We start from the raw sequence: 18,210 nt of genomic DNA on the forward strand, positions 1-18,210 counted from the left end.
CAACATTTGAGCAATCATACAAATATGTTATTTGAAATAAAACTGTTTTAGAGATATTCTGTAATGTAGTTAAAACCAAAAAAGGTTAATTTTGCAGTGAATCTTTAAGTAGCAATTGCTGGATTTCAAATATGATCAAAATATCTAGAACTGAAAAAAAAATTTAGTAACTATTTTGAAACTACAGATTTTCAGCATGTCCTCTTTGGTCCCCATCAAAAAGTTCAATCTTGAAAACACGACTGAACTAGTAATGCATCAGTGTTTTAAGGACATGCTCTAAAAAAGCATAACCATTTGCAACGAATTAAGACTTTCCATGGATCACCATTTTAATCATTAATCATTGTTTCTGTCCAATCTTGCTTAGCCTGAGAGAGAAAAGTCCAACACAACATGGTATGTTTTGCTCTGTCCACCTCCTTATTAGATTTCTATCCTGCTACAGCTTTCAGTGACTTGTCATTTTCAGCCCCTGCATGACCAGCAAAGAGCACTTACTCAACCAGAAAAGCATCAGGGATGAGCTGGGGCTCTAAAAAATACTGTGATTTGACTACAGACTCGGGAATGCCATGCCTCTGAAGCATGTGAAGGATGCCATTCCAGATCTGTGACAACAGCAAGAATACAGCTTTGTATGTGCCTATGTTAAAAAGCGGAAGTCTGCTTTCATCCCTATGCCTGCTTCTTTCTCTTCACGTCTCATCTCTTCTCATTGAGCTTCTCCACCTACATATGATGAAAACAACAATTCCAGGCAAAGAAATGTATATTTAAAATAAAAATCAATTATTATAAAAAAGGCTAGTTATCCTCACAATAATAGCTGCCAGGGTACCAACTAGATATAGATTAATTTCAAAGTCTATGTGAAATAATTATTTCCTGCTACCATTAGTACTAAATGACAAGCAACCTTATTTTGAAATATATACAGACATATACAAACATGAAATGGAAGATTCTATGCAACAAACATACAAACTTTTGCAACAATTATTTAAAAGTTGTGCAGGGTACGGTCACCTGTATAAGAGAAAACGTTAATTTTTTTATGTTACGATAAATTCACATCATACAGCACACCAGCCAGGAGCTATCAGGTACTACCTCTGTGAAATTTAGTGCAGGGTTAGCAACAAGGTAGTTAAGATAGATGTCTCTGTGAGAACAAGCCACAAGCAACACTAGGTTTGCCTTCTAGTACATTACTCTCCTCCACCTGCTAAAGGCATTACTAAGAGGAGTAGGAGGACTCACCACACTGTCACTCTGTGGCTTAGGTTGTTTGGTGGGATCCAAAGCAAAGATAGTATACTCAGAGAGAAAAGCAGGTTCTGCTATCATTCCGGCTAACAGCTGTCATTCAATGCAAAAAGGAGGAAAATGAAAATAAATCAAGAAATAAAGAACACTGCACAACTTTACTTATTTTTTCCATGCTACTAAAAACATAATAAAACAATACAGCAGTTTATGAGACAACAGATATTGATAAAGGCAGGACATAACCAGAAAATATGCATTAGATCATTTCAGAACAGCCAAAATACAATTTTTATCATTTGGTAGTAAAGAAGCACGCAATTTAAAAGACAGATCCTAGTTTAGCCAAAGATAAAGAAAATGTTTCAGGCACTTATACTGTAACTTTCTTAAACTTCTGTGGATGAGTTATCATATACCACTGAGCCCTATACGCTCTCAGTTATGCATGAACAACCCACTATTCTAAAAATTCTATCAGTATTTCAGTTATATACACTATAAATCGCTTGCTTTTGACTATTTATCATCAGTGCTCTTATACACTAGAATTCTAACTACATTCAAAAAAAATTCCTTATATTGTTTTTAAACTACTAGAACACTATTTTGTAAAAATACCACAAGTTGAATTAAACATTTTATCAAGTCAGTATCTAAGAAGAGATTTAAATCCCTAGAGATGAAAACATGAAGAGAAGGAGACTGGAATTTGAATTCAAACTGGATATATATATTTAATGTAATGCAATCTAATGCTGTTAGGATGTGTAACAGATTTCAAAAAAATATTCCTCTCATGATTATACTCATTTATATATAAGTTCAAGGTTCTTTCAGCCTTTCTTACAGCCTGAGATTTTAGAATTGTGCTGTCTGCTGACTGAACCAAAATATGAAATAAAGCAAAACTGTTCTGAAATAATGAGACAAAACCCTATATCAAGTTACTAAATAGTATTTTTAGGAGCCAAATAAATTACAGTGTAAGTTAAGAGTTTGATTTACTTTTTTTTCTGACAGTTACACTGACTCTAGTGCTCTAGTAGCTTACTTACATCAATTCAAATTGAGAGAGGAAAAATATTTTCATATGTAAGATCTGGAACACTACATGGCTCTCAATTTATGTTCACAAAACCCTTTCAGAAATTGTAGTAAGTTGTTAATGTTCATTGACAGCCATATACAATACCTTCTGATTGTTGGATTTGCCAATAACTAGCTAGGTCTGAGAAACTCAGATGAAACTTCTCACTTTTAAGTTGCTACAAAGACTAGCTGCTAATAAAAGAGATGGTCACATTTCTCCTGCTCCCAATCTTTTTCACCCCTCTGGCCTCCGCACACTTGCCCTCTGCATTCACTGTGGTTGCAAACACTTGCTGAGTTTTGTGAGACTGGTCACCAGTCTCAGCCTATTAGGAGTGTAATGCTTAAAAACTGTGTTAAAGTTCCTGCTATATACATTCAAGTGTGTAAAACCGTTAGAAGTTTCCTTATTTGAGCTTTTAGACAAAGGAAAAATAAGAAAGCTCATAAATGAAAATGATTCCAGAAAATCTTCCTCCAGTGCTGACAATTGTAGAAGCTCATAGCCTTGACCCTGCTATGCATTTTGCACACGTTCCTCTTCTTGAAAGGATATATGCCAGAAAAAGAAAGAGGCAAATATTATGCATGCACAAACATACCACAGCAGTACTACAAGCAAGCCTGATGGCCTCATGAATTAGAAGCACGCAAATTCTCCACCACAAATAAAGTTATGAAATCTTAAAGATAGAAATTACTTTGTATGTTTGGAGAAGATTAGTTAAGAAGATAAAACACAGTTTGCAAAGCACTGATAAATGGATTACAGCAAATATTATTAACCAAAAGATTATGAACATTTTCAACATGTAACATATATTATCTTCAGCTTAGTTAAGTCACTTTTAACAACATGACCCAAGAACTTCAGGAATCACAGGCAATTTAAATTATCTCTTCATAGTAACAGCATGCTAATCCTTGTTTCTCAAAATATTAAGTTGTGACATTTCACCATAGCATTACTTCGCTTCATCCTAATTCCATTATTTAGTACATCAAAAAATTTGCATTAAAAATAATTCCTATTTGATCTCTAACAAGTTCACCCCGCTCCAAAAAAAAAGATGGACTGTCAGTTTGCTCAGCACCTAAGAGCTGTTAGGATTTTTAGTCATCCCTGGAAGTCCACAACCATGTAATTGCAGCCAAGTTCTAACAGGAGGCCTAGACATTAATTCTTTCACAAAACATTAATTACAAACCCCAAAACTTACAGGTAAGAGAGAGAGAGCTTTAAACAATGGCAGAAGTTAATTTTAAAAATCCACTCAAAACTACCTGGTAGACTGATACAGAGTGTATGCAACTCCTGTTTAGCAAGATTGGAAGATCCAGGCTATCCACTGTCTAAAATATGCCAATCTATATTATGTTATGATTTTGAGAAAAAGAAAGAAAAAAACTTATGAATATAAATTGATGCAGCACTGCTTGAGTTTTTAGACATACAACTCCAGGGTCTCTATCATAATTAATAGTTTACACAAACAGTAGAATGCAATTAGCAATTCTGCTAAATTTCACAGATGTTGATCAGATACAAGAACATTTCTAAATAATCTCAGCTTCACCCTGCTGAGTAAAGGTAAGCACAAAAGGGAAGGAGCCAACCCTACAAATAAAGAAGAACAAAATACAGTAAAGAAGAACAAAATACAGTACTGAGGCAGAACAGTAATCACTGTATCAAAATGAAATTACAAAGTATTTCTTCTCCAGTAGTCAAGAGTTTCACAATTCAAATAGCTACCAAAGACAGAACATGCTCAGTCATGGTCCAAGAGTGTTATTTCTTTAACATATTTAGAACTGGTTGTATCTACCCATTAGCGAGTTTATCCTCTGTTCTCGGATGTTGGGTGACCAACAATGAAAATACTTAAGGACTGGCTCACAGTATTTTTGTTACTTTGATAGGTATGTTTTTACTGTTAAAATATAGGCAGAGCTCTCTAGTGAGTCCTGTAATTACACTACTTAATGCTTTCCAATATATACATGTGTTTTTATCTGCATTTTTAATTTTTTTAATCATCTATTCAATATGGCTTTAAGAACTAGTTGTCTAGTTAACTTGGAAGGGGGATGTTAGGGAAAGAGGTACTAAAAGTAACTAAAAATTATTCACCTATGCCTGGAAAACAGGCAAGAAACCACCTGCTAGTCAGGCAAAATTAAACAATATTACCACAGGATTCTTGCACTTAAGGATTTGTCCTAAAACCCACTCTGAATTATCTTAGTAGCTTCAGAAACATTAAAGACATCTGGTGCTATACTGTCTTATGTATCACTAGCACCACTTTAGCGCTAGACCAGTATAGTGATCAATAAAACTAGACAAGTGGTGACTCCAAGCAGGATGAAGCATACCAGAAACAGAGCATGCAAAGATGTAATTGTTTAATTAACCTGCTCTAATCCTCTGAATGCCATCACATCACACTTGAAGCTTGCTATAGAAATCCTAGTAAGATCTTCCAACATTCTGTTTGAAACATACTCTGGAGGAAGCGGCTGATACACCTGAAGGCTGTGCTGCCATTCAGTGGGACCTTGATAGGCTGGGGAGTTGGGCAGAGAGAAACCTAATGAAGTTCAACAAAGGCAAGTGTAGAGCACTGGACCTGGGGACAAATAACCCCAAGTACCAGTACAGGTTGGAGGCTGACTACCCAGAGAGCAGCTCTGCAGAGAAGGACCTCAGAGTCTTGGTGGATGAAAAGTTGACCATGAGCTGGCGGTGTGCCCTTGCAGCCAGGAGGGCCAATGGGATCCGGGGGTACATTAGGAAGAGCACTGTCAGCAGGTTGAGGGAGGGGATCCTTCCCCTCTACTCAGCCTTAGTGAGGCTACACCTGGAGCGCTGTGTCCAGTTCTGGGCTCCTCAGTACAAGAAAGACAAGTTGCTTCTGGAGAGGTATTAGACACCCGACCAGTTATTACTGGGTCAGAACCACCTTGTGGGGAGTGTGTGTGTGTGTGTGTGTGTGTGTGAGTGTGTGTGTGTGGAGGGGGAAGGATGGGTCGAACCTTATGGAGGTGAGGTGGCGTTGCATCCCTCACGGCAGGCCCCTGGAGCCCACATGGGGAAGCCCCAGGGTAGCTGTCAGTCACAAACAGCCCAGGAAAACTATAACACACCACACCTCCTGGAGCCCCTAACCCAGTGCAGATTGGCAGAGCCAGTGAGGATACTGCCCCCCACCCTGGCCTGGAGCCCCAGAGTGGCTGGTGGCCTAGAGGGGTTGGCCATAGCGACCAGAGCAGATAAAATCATAGGTATGTCTTTGCCTTGCGTCGTGGTCCTGCCACTTGGAATTGTGAGAGCTGGCCTTCTACAAGGTTTCTGTGGTAGCTCTCTCTCCCTCTTCCTCCTTCTTTTTGCTCCCTCTGCTTCTCTTTCTTTGCTCCTTTCTTGATGCTTAGGGTGGCTTGGAGCTGGAGGGATTGGATTTTGATTTAAATGTTGTGGAGTCAGCACTGTGGTGGAACATTTTGTCTAGCTTGTGTGGTGTCCTTTTGAACTTTGGTCAAGTTCCCTTATTTGCCGCCCTAAATGAATAAATACCTTGAGAACAAATCTGTGGCTTATTCTCTTGACGCTATCTCAAGGTATTAAAGAACCCTACATTTATATTTTAAAGTAAAACTCCTAGCTGAGTCCAGGAGCTGGTAGCTCCCAGAGCTGGAATCTTACAAGAAGGTGCAGTGGAGGGCCACAAAAATGGTTAGGGGTCTGGAGCATCTCTCTTATGAGGAGAGACTGAGAGAGATGGGCCTGTTCAATCTGGAGAAGAAAAGACAGAGAGGAGATTTAATTAATACATGCACATATCTCAAAAGACGTTGTCAAAAAGATGGTGCCAGACTCTTTTCAGTGGTGCCCAGTGACAGGACAAGGAGCAGTGTTCATAAACTAAAACACAAGAAGTTCCATCTCAACATGAGGAAGAACTTCTTTTCATTGAGACTGGCAGAGCACTGGAACAGGCTGCCCTGGGAGGTCATGGAGTCTCTGTCTCTGAAGACATTCAAACCCAACCTGGACATGTTCCTGTGTCACTTCCTGTATGTGTCCCTGCCTTGCCAGAGGGTTGGACTGGATGACCTCCAGAGGTTTCTTCCAACCCTAACAGTTCCGTGATTCTGTGATACTCCAGGGCATATGATCTCCCTAAACTACGCTGATCTTTCTGTGATACTCCAGGGCATATGATCTCCCTAAACTACGCTGATCTTAATCTCAGGCACCAAATTTATAGGCTGAAGGCTGTTAAGGACTACATCTAGTGCAAGTAGTTCAGTGTACAGCTGCATTGTAAGCTCCAGGTTGTGCCCTGGGTAGGAGGGTATGGGGACCTGCTGTGCTGGCTGGCTGGTGGCCAGTCACCCAGAGACTCTGCAAAACCCACTGAACAGTGAGAAGACCCCAGAACAAAGATCACCATTGGAACACGCACACAGACTTGAAAGCCCGGGGATTCCTTTTTCAGGATCTCAGCTTGGAGGCACCCAGCCTGATCTGTCATTATGTTGCTGCACCTTGATAAAATTACTTAAAGGAACCAGAAGTCTGGGACTCTGCTGTGGGAAACCTTGGGTCAAGCCAGTAAGAGGAACTTGTCTGACAATGTGAGTGTGGGTGGAGAGTCAAGAAAGTCACCCACTGGCTCGCTGGAGCTGCCTATGGCAAAGGGGCTTAAGTCCCAGCAGTGAAAGCCTGGGATGGTGCAAGTGTGACTGCCAGAGTGGCTCCTGGATGGTCATACAGGAAAGCTTCCTTAATATGCTGTGATATGGCTGATCTTTCGTCACAATATTTAACTCTCATTCTGATTTTTTTTGGTACAAAACTTGTCTAAGAGACAAGTCAGTATCTGCTCATCTAGTTCAAGGAGCTAGCAGATTCAGCTACCAGCTAAAGGTTTAGAGTTTCAATTCTTACTGACAAGTAAATCATTCCTCAGAGTAAAATAAATAAATAAATTTGGTTATTTGTCCAAGTTGGGCAATGCTAGGAAAAAAAGTTGTGAATAATTCAGTAATTTTCCTATTTACAAAATATTTATTTATAAAAAGTTTGTCCAATTTGCAACATACTCTTTTATATCTCATCCCTACTGTGATCAGGGAATAGGAAAAAATGAATAGCTGAAAGTTCAAGGTTTTCCCTGCAATTAAAAAAGCCCCAGAATCCAAGAAAGCAGAACTGCATTTTCAAAAAGAGGAAGTACAGAAATCAAATACAAGGTCTTTTCAGGTTTGCTTTTAACTTTCATGAGGGATCTAATCATGTTGGTGGAAGCATCAGGAGTTGTAAAATTCAAGTTTACATACATACAAATTTAGTCTTAAATTTGCATGTCAGAAAGGAAAAAAAATAGATATATCTGAACCACTACCATCTTTGCAAGGCAACATCTGTTACTTCAAATTAAGTATGTCAATACAGGAAAGATGCAGGATTAGCAAAAGTACTGAAAGAATATTATTTCAGCTTGCCTTGTCGTGCTTTATTAATAGCCAATGCTATAAAAATATTTCAATTAATTTAAAAATCCTTTTAAAATTAATTTTACAGCACTAAAGTGAGACTGAAAAGTACCATGGCTACTTTATCTTTAGCTGTAAGAAGAGCTATATATATTGTGCTCTGCTGTCACTTCCATAACACTCAAGAGGATGTCAGTGATATTTCGATCTGCATGACTGGTAGGTCATCCACAGCAAGGTCTCAGCTCTTTGCTGTCAGCTGACAGTAAACTAGTTTTGTTTATCTTCTGCAGGTGGGCCCGACTTTTAAGTAAGTATATGGTAGAACAAAAAGAAAATTTTGAACTTCCAGCAACTGATGCTTTTCACCTTAAATTCTGTTTCAGAGTGAATGCAGTAACAGGTTGAAAAATAAACACTGTTCTTCCCCAGAAAAGACTGGAAGCGCTAAGTAAGCATATTTTAATCATCTAGGACCTTTCAAATGGCAACATACGAGGTCAGAAAGTATCTGATATGCAAATTTTCTGAAGAAGTTCTATGCGAGTACCAATAGATGCTTTTACCTCACACTGTAAATATGAGCTACCTGCAGTAAGAGAATACAGAACTAGACAGACTTCTTTTTCCTTATACATGAAAAAATTATGAGTTTCTCTGTAACACTGCCACTGAAGATCCACAGATCTAATAAAATACAATCTGAAGAAGAAAGTTGGTGTGAAAAAGAAACCTGCTTAGTATTCCACAAATGGAGCATATAAGTTGTAGGTTTATTTTAAATGGATAACATTTTGGAATTTTGAAAAATAAAAAAAATCTTATCACTGTAGAATATAAAGCAAGAATGTTTGCATGTATGTTTTATTATAATTCTTTGATCAGACTAATGCTGTCATTTACAATTGTAATTCACTCTGAAATTGTTTTTATTATAAAAATATTCTGAGTGTAAGTCAAGGATTTCACATGCAATACTTGCAACTTTGATATTACAGAAGTAAAAATCAAAAATCATGATTATTGAAGACATACTAAAACACAGCCACAGGGAGGACAGAAAACATGATGAAAAACTACTTTTGCTTAGCTTTCAGTAGTAAAAGGGTTAGCAATTATTCATGTACTGCAAAAACACTTTAGCACATGATACTCTACAAGCAAATATTTTTAGTGTATTAAACACTGTCCAACAGTTCACTGTAATGCCACTGCCACTGACACCTGTACACAGAACAACTGCCTGGTGAAATGAGAACACTGCAAAAAAATGCCCTCCGAAAGACACAACACCCATGTAATCGGGGCATATATTTTCAGAGGTAGTATACAGTATCTGCATCTTTTTTAAGCATAGTAATACTGCTGAACTGAATTTAATGAAAATGTAATGCAACAAACAAATTTCAAAGATTATTTTATTTTAATTATACTGTCAACATTTATGACAAATATTTGGAGAAATTAAATTTCATGTCTTAATAATTTAAACTTACTTTTAGTAATATTTTCCATTTGATGTAAAACCAGTCCTTACAAAAAAGTAAGAGGCTTTCATCCCTTTACCACTTTACTACTTTCTAAATTTTTAATTAAAGGATATGTTTCACAAGTAAAATTGTCATGGCAGCACACTAAGACCAAGGATAACTGTAAATCTGAGGGCATTTTAGTACTCTTTTACCAGTCTTAATCTTATTTCTCCTTCTGCCTCTCCGATCACTCTAGTCTAACCCCTGTATTTAGAGATTAATATTCTCCCAATGTAACTTGGCATGTCCTGTGGGAAATCCTTTACTTCTCCTGTTTGTCTGTAAAAGCAGTCTGAAAAAGGAGTTTGCTGGGGACAACATACATCTAATAAAATAAGTGGCTCTCCATAGAAATTATGAACACTTCAGAAATCATTATACATACAGGTGACATGTCAGTAGCATCCAACAAAATTTGGAAATGTATTTATCTTTTAAATATCTTATCCAAATTGTGAAGAGAACTATTGTTTTTTACTAAATCAAGTGATTAAACTGAAAAAGAAGATAAGCCTTCAGAATCACATACCTTTTTCTGATCTGGAATAAAAGCAAACATCTTAAAAAATAAATACAAGTTAAGGAAAAGTATTCTACCTTTCAGTCAATCAATCAGTAAGTTACACTGAATCTTTCCCTTTATTTTCCCACTGAAAAAGAAAGGAAGATTTCTTCCATTTGTGGAGGCAGCACCAAGTCAATGACAGACAAAAAATAGTGAATCATTTGCACAGAAGAACATCACTGTCTCGTGGCTTCAATACTTCATATTCGACTAAGCTTTTGCTGCTTAAAAAGTCTGAAAACCTTTGCCAAATCTGTTCATTAACCTCTGCACATTATACAGTGGATACACAGAATAAATTTTAAAAAGGCACGGAATCTTTTGTTTACACAGGTCATCAGTGTAACCAACTCTTGGCACCAGCTCACTGCCAGGCCACAGTGGTAGTTCTCATGTGGCAATATGCTACTTCTATACCCTTCATTAAGAACAGAAATTACTGAAAAACAATAATTTATCCAGGGTGACACTGTTTGCTGACATTCTGGAGCACCAGAATCTCTCTCCAGGGAGATCTCTCTCCAGGGACAGGGAGAAGTCATTACAGACAGACATACGCGTATAGATATAGCTGTGAAAACTCAATATTGCATTTCATAAATATAAAATAAATATAAAACAAAACCGTGACATACTTTTCCTTTCATTTCTACTATTGCAGGAAGCAAACTGCCAAGCTGTAATCATTGGTAGCGTTCATAATGGAATCTAATACAAATTTCAGGTATAACTGATTATCTCCTGAAGAAAACATGGTGTTAAAAATTAAAGTGGATTGCCTGAATTTTCTGACTAGGAACTCAATACCTCTTCTGAAAAAGTTCACAGAATGATCCTTTATGCTACCAGCTTATTTCCATGCTCAGTAAGTCAGGGAATTTTTTTGTTTGTATTTGTTGTTTTTTTTAATCAAGACACTTCAAAAGAGCCACAGTACTCAATATGAAAAAAGATGAGTGCAGATTATCTTCTCTGTTTATTATGCAAGCCAGGGTTACCCATTATCCTAATAGTGATTTTAATGATATTTTATGACTAATAATTTAGGCTCATTTTGGTGTGCTGTTTGGTTTTTCGGGAAGGGGATGGGTTGGGTTTTTTGGGGGGAGAGAGGGGGAGTGGGGTGAGGCAAGTATGTTTAAGTTTGATAATTATTAGTGGTTATGGTTAGAAACAATCACAAATGCTCTGTTTAAATCTTTTCAATCATCTACCTCAAATTACCTGTGCAGTTAACTAGATTCACCTAACTTTTCAACCAAAAGAGGCAAAAACCCCAAAGTTAGTCTCCCTGAATGTAACTTCTGTCCCACTACCTCACTGAGTTCAATTCAGGGGTAAGATTTTTAACACCTAAAGACTTAAAAAGTTTCCTAATCTGGAGTTAAGCTTAATGGTCTGTTTTATTAATATTAAACACTTCAGCATTTAAGTTAAAAACTGGACTATTCATAGTTATAAATGCACAGAAAATAGTGAGATTGAGGAATTAAAAAAAATGTAATCAAGGACACAAAGTTAGATTTTTTTTTTTTAAGTTGAAAAACAGTTCTCAACTGACCTCTTTGTCCGGTGTTACAGTGCCTTCATCATTCTGATCTGTAAATGAAGATGTCCTACTTCTGTTGCCCGTTGGTGGAGGTGATTTGGAAAGGACCTACACAGAGATCAGGTATGTCAACAAGTAATACCTTAAAGTCCAGAACTAATTATTCTGTATCAAATTTACTTCAGCAATTACTAACTATAACATCTCAGTAAAGCCTAGTCTAGAACTATTTAAAGAAAAAAACTGTAAATGACAAGTTCTACCTCTGTCTCGAGAGCAGAATGTGCCACAAATCAGCCACAAGAACATGCAACAACATAGGTTATTTTGATTATTTCTGACTATGGTTCTCTTAGACCACATTTAAAACACAAGCAACATAGTACAGTTACTTAAGGATTAAAAGTTTTGCGATTTGACAGGGATTCAAGCATTTACAAATATAATACCGTCTGATTACTTTTTAACAAGAAAAAATGACAAAAGAAGAAGAAACTACATTTATAAAATTGAATCTAAACAATGAAAAAGAGCAGCAGAAAATGCCACATTTTATTATGTCAATATGTACTTGTTATTCCTATCAGCACTGAACATCTATTCACAGAAATTTTACCACTTCATGTAGACTGCTGTTCCAACAAGTCACACCAACCTAAGCCAAATGTAGCTTGCCAGCCTCCTAATTCAAATTTCAAATATAAAATTTTCAGTATAAATGTAATGAGCATTAAAGTATCAACAAGCATATGCAAAAAAAGTAACTAGCAAGATCTCTCATTAGGTATATTCTACAACATAACCAGAATGAACAAAAAAAACCACCAAACCAAAACACCACAAATATTTCAACAACTTTTTGCAGCACCATTGCTGAGGTTGCATACATAAATTCTGCTTTGCAAAATGCTTGCCTCATGAGACAGAGTTAGATGTTCAAAAACATGATTGACAAGAGCATCAGACCACTGAAAAGATATAACCAAAATACACAGTTTTTCAGATAGTTACACATGCTTTATAGCCTAAATCTATAGGTACTTTTTTGTAAAATGTGGATACTAGTGAATTAATGCCAATATAATACAAATTTATTCCTTTCACACCAGAACTATTCATATTTGTTGTAAAACAATGATGATCTATTCATGCCAACAGCCTACTCTCTTGTTATTGCTACCCCCAACCTAATGCCAGGGTTTTAAAGATTATTTCTGGCCCTCATAATACAGAAGGAAATTGATTTCCAAATGCTCATGAACACTTTGTCACTGTTTAGAAGCAGCATCAACACATATCTTCACCCTGCCCTTAACAGTTCTGCAGTTTTCACTGCTGCATTCAGACTTCTTGTCAATTTACAGTCATTTCAGTGGCACTAAGCTTCGCAGAAAAAATATGCATTCATCTCATGCAAGGAACAGAAAGATTAAGTAACTGAAAATGGCTAGATCAGAAGAGATCAAACAGGATAGCATAGTTAAGTAAGAAGGGACCAACTGCCTAACCACTTCAAGGCTGACCAAAGTTAAAGCAAGGCTTTAAGAGCACTGTCCAAATGCCTCTTCAACACTGACAGGCACGGGACATCGAACACCTCTCCAGGAAACCTACTCTGGGTTTTGACCACCTTCTGAGTAAAGAAGTGTATCCTCATGTCAAGTCCAAATCTCCCCTGACAGACACAACTTCTCCAGTTCCCCTCCTCAGGAAGCTGTAGGGAGCAGGGAGGTCACCCCTCAGCCTCCTCCTCTCAAAACCAGACAAACCCAGTACCCTCAGCCTCTCCTCAGAGCCCATTCCTGCCAGCCCCTTCCCCAGCTCTGGTGCCCATCTCAGGACATGTTCAAGTACCATCACACCCTTTTTAAATGATGGGGCCCAGAACTGCACACACTACTCAAGGTGAGACTGCACCAGCACTAAGTACAGGGGGACAACCACCTCTCTTGGCTGGCTGGTGATGCTGTGTTTGATGCACCCCAGGATGTGGTTTGTCCCCTTGGCTGTCAGGGCACACACTGCTGACTCCTGCTGAGCCTCCTGCCAACCAGCACTCCCAGGGACTCCTCTGCAGGGCTGCTCTCCTGCCACTCCTCTCCCAGTTTAGCCTCACGTCCAGCATTATTCCATCCCAGGTACAGAACCTGGCATTTATTCTTATTCAGTTTCATGTCATTGGTGATTTCCCAATGCTATCCAGATCCCTTTGCAAGGCTTCATGTCCCATGGGAGAGTCAGTAACACCTCCCAGTTGAGTATCATCACCAAACTTACTACCTGTACATTCAACTGCATCCTCCAGATCACTGATAAAAACAGAACTGGCTGTAGAATTGAGCCCTGAGGAACAGCAGCGGTAACTGGTCACCTGACAGATACTTCCCTGTTCACTACAACTCTTTGAGCCCTGCCCTTCAGCCAATTCTTCACACAGTGCATTGTGTACCAGCTCATTGCACTGTTGGACAACTTATCCAGAAGGATGCTGGGAAGAACAGTATCAAAAGCCTTTCTAAAACCCAGAGAAACTACATCTACCACCATCCATTCATCTACCAGGCAGGTGACCACACTGCAGAAGATTATTAAATCAGTTAAATAGGACTTTCCCTTTGTGAACCCATATTAATTGTGTCTGATGATTGCACTGTTCTTTAAATGTCTTCCAACAGCATCCAGTACGATCTTCTCCATAATTTTTCCAAGTCCTGAGGTTAGGTCTGTAGTTTCCTGGGTTTTCCTTTATGCCCTTCTTGTAACCTGGAATAATGTTGGCTAGCTCCCAGTCAGCAGGGACCTCCCCAGGTTCCCAAAATGATTGAGAGGGGTCCTACAATAACATCTGCTAGCTCCTTAGCACTCTGGATGAATCCCATCCGACACCATGAATGTATAAACATTCAACTGACACAACTGGTCCCTTACAATTTCAGTGTTCACAAATGGAAAGCCAATGTTCCCGCAGTCATGGTCCTGACTCGGGGGCCACGCAGCTAAGGTCTGTCAGTATGAAAAAAAAAGGCAAAAAAAGCATTGACTGTCTCATTTTTTTCTTCATCCCTCTTTTTCAGATAATAATCTTCAACAAGTATCAGTCCAAGACACCTGTAATTGCAATAGCATTTTTTTCTGTCAGCCATTAGAAACAGATGTGTTCCTCAGTCTGTGAGGGGCAGAGTGCAGCTATTCTCAATCTGACAGATGACATCAGTTAACCAACCATTCATTTGAAAGAACGAGGACTACGAACACCTCTTCAGAAAAAGTGTCACACTTGAGAAATTTTACATCCAGATTTAAACAGTCTTAGGTTAGTAAATTTAGTCTTAAGACACTGCAAGCCAAAGTACAAATGTCAAGTTCTACGTCACAAAGCAAGGGACATGAATAGAGCAGAGAGGGCATGGTGAGTGAAACCTCTCTACAACAGAGTATAGGAAGAAAAGAGCAAAAATTAATGCAAACACAAGTTTCACAAAACTAAGAAATTAAAAGTGTTGGGAAAATTTGGTTTGAAAATGTTTCAACAGAAAGTAATCCATTTTAAAGATCTGAATTACTAAAAGCAAAGTAACAAAACCATATCTCACACTTTCTGCAAGACTCGGGTACATTACAGGGCTCAAAACCTTCTCGTTCCTTCCTCGTTTACAGAATCTGTTTTCAAGTAACACATGAAGACTAACCTATTTTACTTCTAAGATTAAATTCAACTATAATTTCCCCCTAGTGTTACTTGAAAGCAACTGAAGAATAAGAAATACTGCAAGACAACTATTTTACACAAACATAAAACAACAGATGTAATTTTATGCTTCTGCCTTTCCATTCATGTCAACCCTTAAATGATGTGATCTGCTCTGTCCACAGTACAGCAGGTTTCAGGAAATTTGACAATATTAATTACAACAGCCAGATAAAGACTGCAATATACTACGCTGTTGGGTGCACACGTGAGATAGACAACAGGTTAGCAAAGGCATATAGTGCCTTCAGAAAGCTTCATAAGAGAGTTTGGCGAAATAAACACTTGAAGAAAAGTACAAAGATCAGTGTTTACAGAGCCATAGTGCTGTCCACTCTCTTATATGGATCTGAATCATGGGTCATCTACCGTCACCACCTGCGTCTCCTAGAACGCTTCCATCAACGCTGCCTCCGTACAATCCTAAACATCCACTGGTCAGATTATGTGACCAATACATCTGTTCTAGAACAAGCAGCAGTCACAAGTATTGAGGCCATGTTGCTGAGAACACAGCTGTGTTGGGCAGGACACGTCTCAAGGATGAAAGATCACTGCCTCCCTTAGATCTTGCTTTATGGTGAACTTGCCACCGGCTGCCGCAAGAGAGGAGCCCCAAAGAAAAGATACAAGGACTCCCTGAAACACCATCTCAGCCTTGGCCATATTGATCATCATAACTGGTCTACTCTGGCCTCCAATTGGGAGGTCTGGAGACACATGATCTTTAACGCTGCTGATGCTTTTGAGAAAGCACGCAGGATCATTCTTGAGGAGAAAAGACAATGCAGAAAGATTCTTGCCTTGCAGAATATACCACCTAAGGAGTCTTTCTGTTGTGCCTTTTGCAACCGGACATGTCTATCTCGTATTGGCCTTTTTAGCCACCAACACACTTGTAACAAACGTGGGTAGAGCCCTTCCCAAATCTTCATTCACGAAGCCATGAGTTGAGGGTGCACATGTACCCTTAGGCCCAAATTTATTCCCTAGGGCAATTTTCAGCAAGTACCAACCCTTGAACATATGCACGGAGTATTCTGAACTAAGTGGATTACAATACTGTGTGCAAGGTATCATAATTCAACTGCTGTTTATTGAAAACAGTAAACTCTGCAGCTGCACTGTACTGAAAGTTGACCACACATGCCAGTTCAGGACAGCACTCTAAACTGCAACTAACAAAAACATACTTAATTTCACTAACTAGAGAAGACACAGTGAAAGACTTTAAGACTGAAAAACTACATAAAACTTTATAGTAAACCCATTTTCAAAAATATTACCTCTATTTGACAAATGAGTGATTTAAGAAATATAACACAGTTGAATGTCAGCAGCTTTGAAACCATGTTTTAATACTGAGACTATGCAGTGTCAGATCTCCCAGCGGTTCAAATTACACTCAATCAAGCCAAGAAAACTGATCACCCATTTGTCAAATTAATAAAATTACCTGCCTATAGCTTAACATTTACAGGATACAGAGTTTAATAATCAGTTTTACTCTTTTAGATTCCAAGATGCAAAGGATACTTAAAACTCAGCGATGACACACAGGCAGACACTATAAACATGGAGTTTGCCAATACAAAGACAACTTGTTGAAGCCCTTCTACCCAAAATTTGATAAGAGAGAATTTATTCTGTTTCAATGCACATATGAAATCATCACAACATTTTTCTGGCCACTATCACTTATAGAGATACTCTGCACTCATGTCATATCTAATATGCATTATTATAATTTAAAAATGGTAGTTTCTAGAATCCAACAGTTAATTTCCTGAAAGTACATGTAAGAAAAACAGCCGATTAAATTATGATTAAAACAAATAAATGCCTTGATCTCAGATTTATACTACATTCTCAGTTCTTCCACAGTGAAAACAAAAAGCAAACATAAGGTTGAAGTAAGCAAACCAGCCCTGTAAAGGACGGGAACAGAAAGAATTTACAGAACTGAAAGAATAAACACTGAGAGAGAAGGATAACTGGAGACGTCAATGTTGGATTATTATTCAGTGCACATAAAATGTCATTACTTTAAATAGTAAAGACGAATCCCCCTTCCGTTTGATGTTCAAACAAGAGATGGTTTTTACATTCCTCCACAAGACCGTCCCTGTAGAGTAGCCAAACCACGGTCTCAGAAGCATCTAGAGAGGCTTCTAGGGCAGGAAGCAGATCAGTAACAACCAACTTGGATGTCACAGTTCCAGCGAAGCGCTGAGAGCAAACCGGGGCGCGACGCCCGCCAGCCGACCGAGCCCGCAGCCCTAGGCCGGCTGGGCCTGCGCGGTGCGGCATGACCCGACCCTTCCGCTGTCCGACCGGCCCATGGGATACCAAGATCTCCCCGGGCGAGGCGCGGCCCTGCCCCGGTGGGTGAGAGGCCGCCACAAGCCCCAACACGGCCCGGTGGCCCCGGCCCCGCCCCGCCCCGCCGTACCTGCGGCGGGAGGGAGCCCGTGCGTCCCCCCGCCCCGCGCGGCGGCGTCTGCTCCTCGCTGATCTTCTGCTTCAGCTTCTTGAACATGGTGGCGGGACGGAGAAGAGGACTAGGCTTCCCGGCCAGCCAGTGGGGCAGCGAGGGGCGTCCGGGGGGGCGACGGGACCGAGTTCCACCTGCCCCTGCCCGCGGAGCCGCCGCCGCTCCGCGCTCGGTCCCCGCTCCCCGGGGCAGGGCAACGTCGCGGCAGCTGCGCCTGCGCGGCCAACGTGGAGCCGAGCGCCCTGGCCGGCACGGTGCGCGGCGAGGTACAAACTTCCCAGCGCAATGCCCGGGGCCACCCCTCCCCCAAGCCCGCACTCCAGCTGCGACCGCGGCGAAGCAGCGCCGCCTCGTCTCTCTCCCAGCGGGCGCGGGAGGCGGTGCCGTCCAGGGAACGGAGCTGGCAGAAAGGAGTCACCGCTTCCGTCAAAAGGGAGGGAAAACGGAGCGGTAACAACC

The 18,210-nt window shown here is 39.7% G+C and overlaps 1 protein-coding gene across 17 annotated transcripts in view; it reads right to left on the bottom strand.

Annotated features, from left to right (window-relative positions):
- Nucleotides 1-17,841, bottom strand: part of GOLGA4 (golgin A4) — a 74,040-nt gene extending 56,199 nt beyond the window's left edge. For 10 of the 17 annotated variants that reach the window (XR_010433492.1, XM_064667626.1, XM_064667635.1 and 7 more), the window contains exons 1-3: nucleotides 17,303-17,416; nucleotides 11,522-11,617; nucleotides 1,264-1,362 (exon numbers count right to left, since the gene is read on the bottom strand). Coding sequence is in view for 16 of the 17 variants with exons in the window: in XM_064667626.1 (XP_064523696.1) it covers nucleotides 1,264-1,362; nucleotides 11,522-11,617; nucleotides 17,303-17,416 (309 nt within the window). In the remaining variant the exon portion in view is untranslated. Of the gene's footprint in view, nucleotides 1-1,263; nucleotides 1,363-11,521; nucleotides 11,618-17,302; nucleotides 17,417-17,709 lie in introns of those variants that run through there. The other 7 variants (XM_064667724.1, XM_064667717.1, XM_064667673.1 and 4 more) reach the window with 3 other exon arrangements.
- Nucleotides 17,842-18,210: the final 369 nt, after the last annotated feature.

Source organism: Pseudopipra pipra, chromosome 1 (genome assembly GCF_036250125.1).
Source record: "Pseudopipra pipra isolate bDixPip1 chromosome 1, bDixPip1.hap1, whole genome shotgun sequence".
NCBI lineage: Eukaryota > Metazoa > Chordata > Aves > Passeriformes > Pipridae > Pseudopipra > Pseudopipra pipra.